Genomic DNA, 2,568 nt, shown 5'->3' on the forward strand with positions numbered 1-2,568 from the left:
TTTAAACTCTGGTTCGATCAATTTTTTAACTATAGTTCAATTAGTTCATACCCATTCCCGATCTAACCGGTTCAAAGTCACTCTTTAGATCGATTTCTCGATCAATTCCCAATCCAATCAACCAGTCCAATTCAAACAACACTAGCCTATACCAACATTTTACTTATCTGTTAATATATGATGAGCCTATATTAGTACATTTTGTTAATGTTGATGTAAAAGTATCTATAATGACAAATTAAATTTAATAATTGAGTAAATTTTTTGGAAGAAACAAGTTAACAATTTATTTTATTCTTTAGATATGAATTAAAAAATTAAATAAAATCAAGTATATATAAAAGTTAAATTGGATCTGAGACGAAAAAAAACTCACCAATATTATTTTATTTGTTGTTTCGAACTAATATTATTTTGGTTTAAGGGAGTTTTAAGAAAAAAAAAAACTCTCTAATAAGTGTGTTTCAAAGTTTTAACTTGTGTTTTCAACTACTACTACTTCAATTGGGAGTTCTAACTTTCAATTTTTTTTTTTTTGCTTGTAGGCAGCCCAATAGCAATGGTAAGTTTAACAAGAAGGTAAACAAGCCAATTTTGACTTTGATCCTATTTGATTTCACCATAAAAGGTTAACAATTTTAACTTCTTCAACTTAAATTTTAATTGGTTTGAATTTAAAATAATTTTAAAATAATTTAACTTTAAATAATCTAAATTTAAAACGATTAGAGCTCGAAATAAATAGAACAAGTAACATAGAATAACTCAAACTTGAAGTAATAATAACTCAAAACAATCCAGACCTATAATGACTTAACTAAAAAATTGAATCTCTCACTGAAATGACTTAAAGCAAACCAAGCTTGAAATTAACCCAAACCCGAAACAACTTGAAAATTTTAAAATCTTAATTAACTTGATTTAAATTAATCTGATCCAAAACCAAATAAATATGCACAACTAAAAGGTGATCTAGAATGTCCGACGAGTTAAATCATGTAATCATCTTTTAAAATGTTTGACATAGTTAAGTAAACGACCCTATGTTGGGCTACATAACAGGCAATTGGCTGAAACATTGGTAACCTGGAGGATTAATTTGATCAGCTAACTTAAGACACTATTAGTTTAATTAAGAGGCTAACTTAATAATTTAATTAAGAGGTTAACTTATTACATGAGGTCGCTTCCATGCCAACCACAACAACTGCATTTCACCAGTTTTAAACTCCAATATCCATTAGAAGATGACCTACCAAATATCTTTAATATTGACCAAGCTTTCTCCTTTCTCAACCATGTATGATCAAATATCACCAACTCCAGTGGCCTATTCCCACTGCTCCAAGACCCTATATAAACCCCTTACACCATGCTTTCTCTTCCTCACTCAAAACAAGCTATTAAGATAAAAAGACTTTGTTTCATCTGCTTAACAGAAATGGCATCTTTCAATTGCTTTGCTTTGGCATTCTTCGTGGCTTTGTCGTTTTCAAGCATTGACGTTGGCCTAGCAGGTCGTCACCTTCAGCAACTGCCTCCGATGCCAACATTGCCTACAACCACACTCCCACCATTCCCATCTATCCCTAATCTCCCACAGCCATCCATACCATCTTTCCCAAGGCCCGGGGCACTTCCTCCATTTCCTACCATGCCTGGGTTGCCCACATTGCCAAGTGTACCAAGGGCCACACTGCCTCCTCTGCCAAGCATACCCTCAATCCCCACAATCCAACCTACAATTCCCTCTATTCCTTTCCTTTCTCCACCACCTTCTCCTTTTACCCCTTAAAAATCCCTTTTGGCTTATGGGACCCAGTCCAGAGTCGGGACATGCTACTAGTGTTCTCATCTCATTCAGGGTTGAAAGTGGTAGTTACAGACTCGAGTTTTTAATCAGCATATATAGTTACTTATTTGTTTACTTTCTCTCTCCGAAGATCTTACAAGATTTGAGCCGTCTTTGTATGTTGATTTTTGAGAACTATTGTTTGCTTATTTTCACCACATATAGGATTTGTTTGTATAAATGGGAGTTCCCATTATTTGGTGTATTTTGATACGTTATTCTGCTTATTTATAAACTTCACATTGTTAACATACGAATTTAGCAAATGAAGAAAAGAATGATAAAATAAATTAATTATGATACAACACCACAAACCAATGAGATCAGAATTGAAAATGATTATTAAAAGTATTTAGTTGAAGTATATACATATATAATACATTAAATAACAAAATACAAATACAAGTTATATTTATTTTAAACTATAATTAAAAATTAAATCTATAAAATACACTATTATATTTAAGTTAAATTATATATTAAAAATGTTATATTAAATAATAATTAAAATCATTATTACATTAAAATAATGATTAATTTAGATAAATATTAAATTTATACATGAACTTCGTTTCAATGTGCAATTTGATACATGAACTTTTATTTGGTACAATTATATAGATAAAACTTGTATTGTCGTTAATATGTATATATGAAACTTAGATTTTGATTCAATTGTATACATTTAAATAATATTTATTTTCATATTAGATTAA

General features: G+C 30.3%; 1 protein-coding gene across 1 annotated transcript; it reads left to right on the forward strand.

Moving 5' to 3' along the window:
• Positions 1–1,441: 1,441 nt before the first annotated feature.
• LOC107919543 (ESX-1 secretion-associated protein EspE) lies at positions 1,442–1,795 on the forward strand. Its single transcript, XM_016848987.2, has one exon. It carries the CDS (start codon positions 1,442–1,444, stop codon positions 1,793–1,795), a length of 354 nt encoding a protein of 117 aa, XP_016704476.2.
• The last annotated feature ends 773 nt before the right edge of the window (positions 1,796–2,568 follow it).

The sequence above is a fragment of the Gossypium hirsutum genome, chromosome D13 (assembly GCF_007990345.1).
Source record: "Gossypium hirsutum isolate 1008001.06 chromosome D13, Gossypium_hirsutum_v2.1, whole genome shotgun sequence".
In the NCBI taxonomy this organism is placed as follows: Eukaryota; Viridiplantae; Streptophyta; class Magnoliopsida; order Malvales; family Malvaceae; genus Gossypium; species Gossypium hirsutum.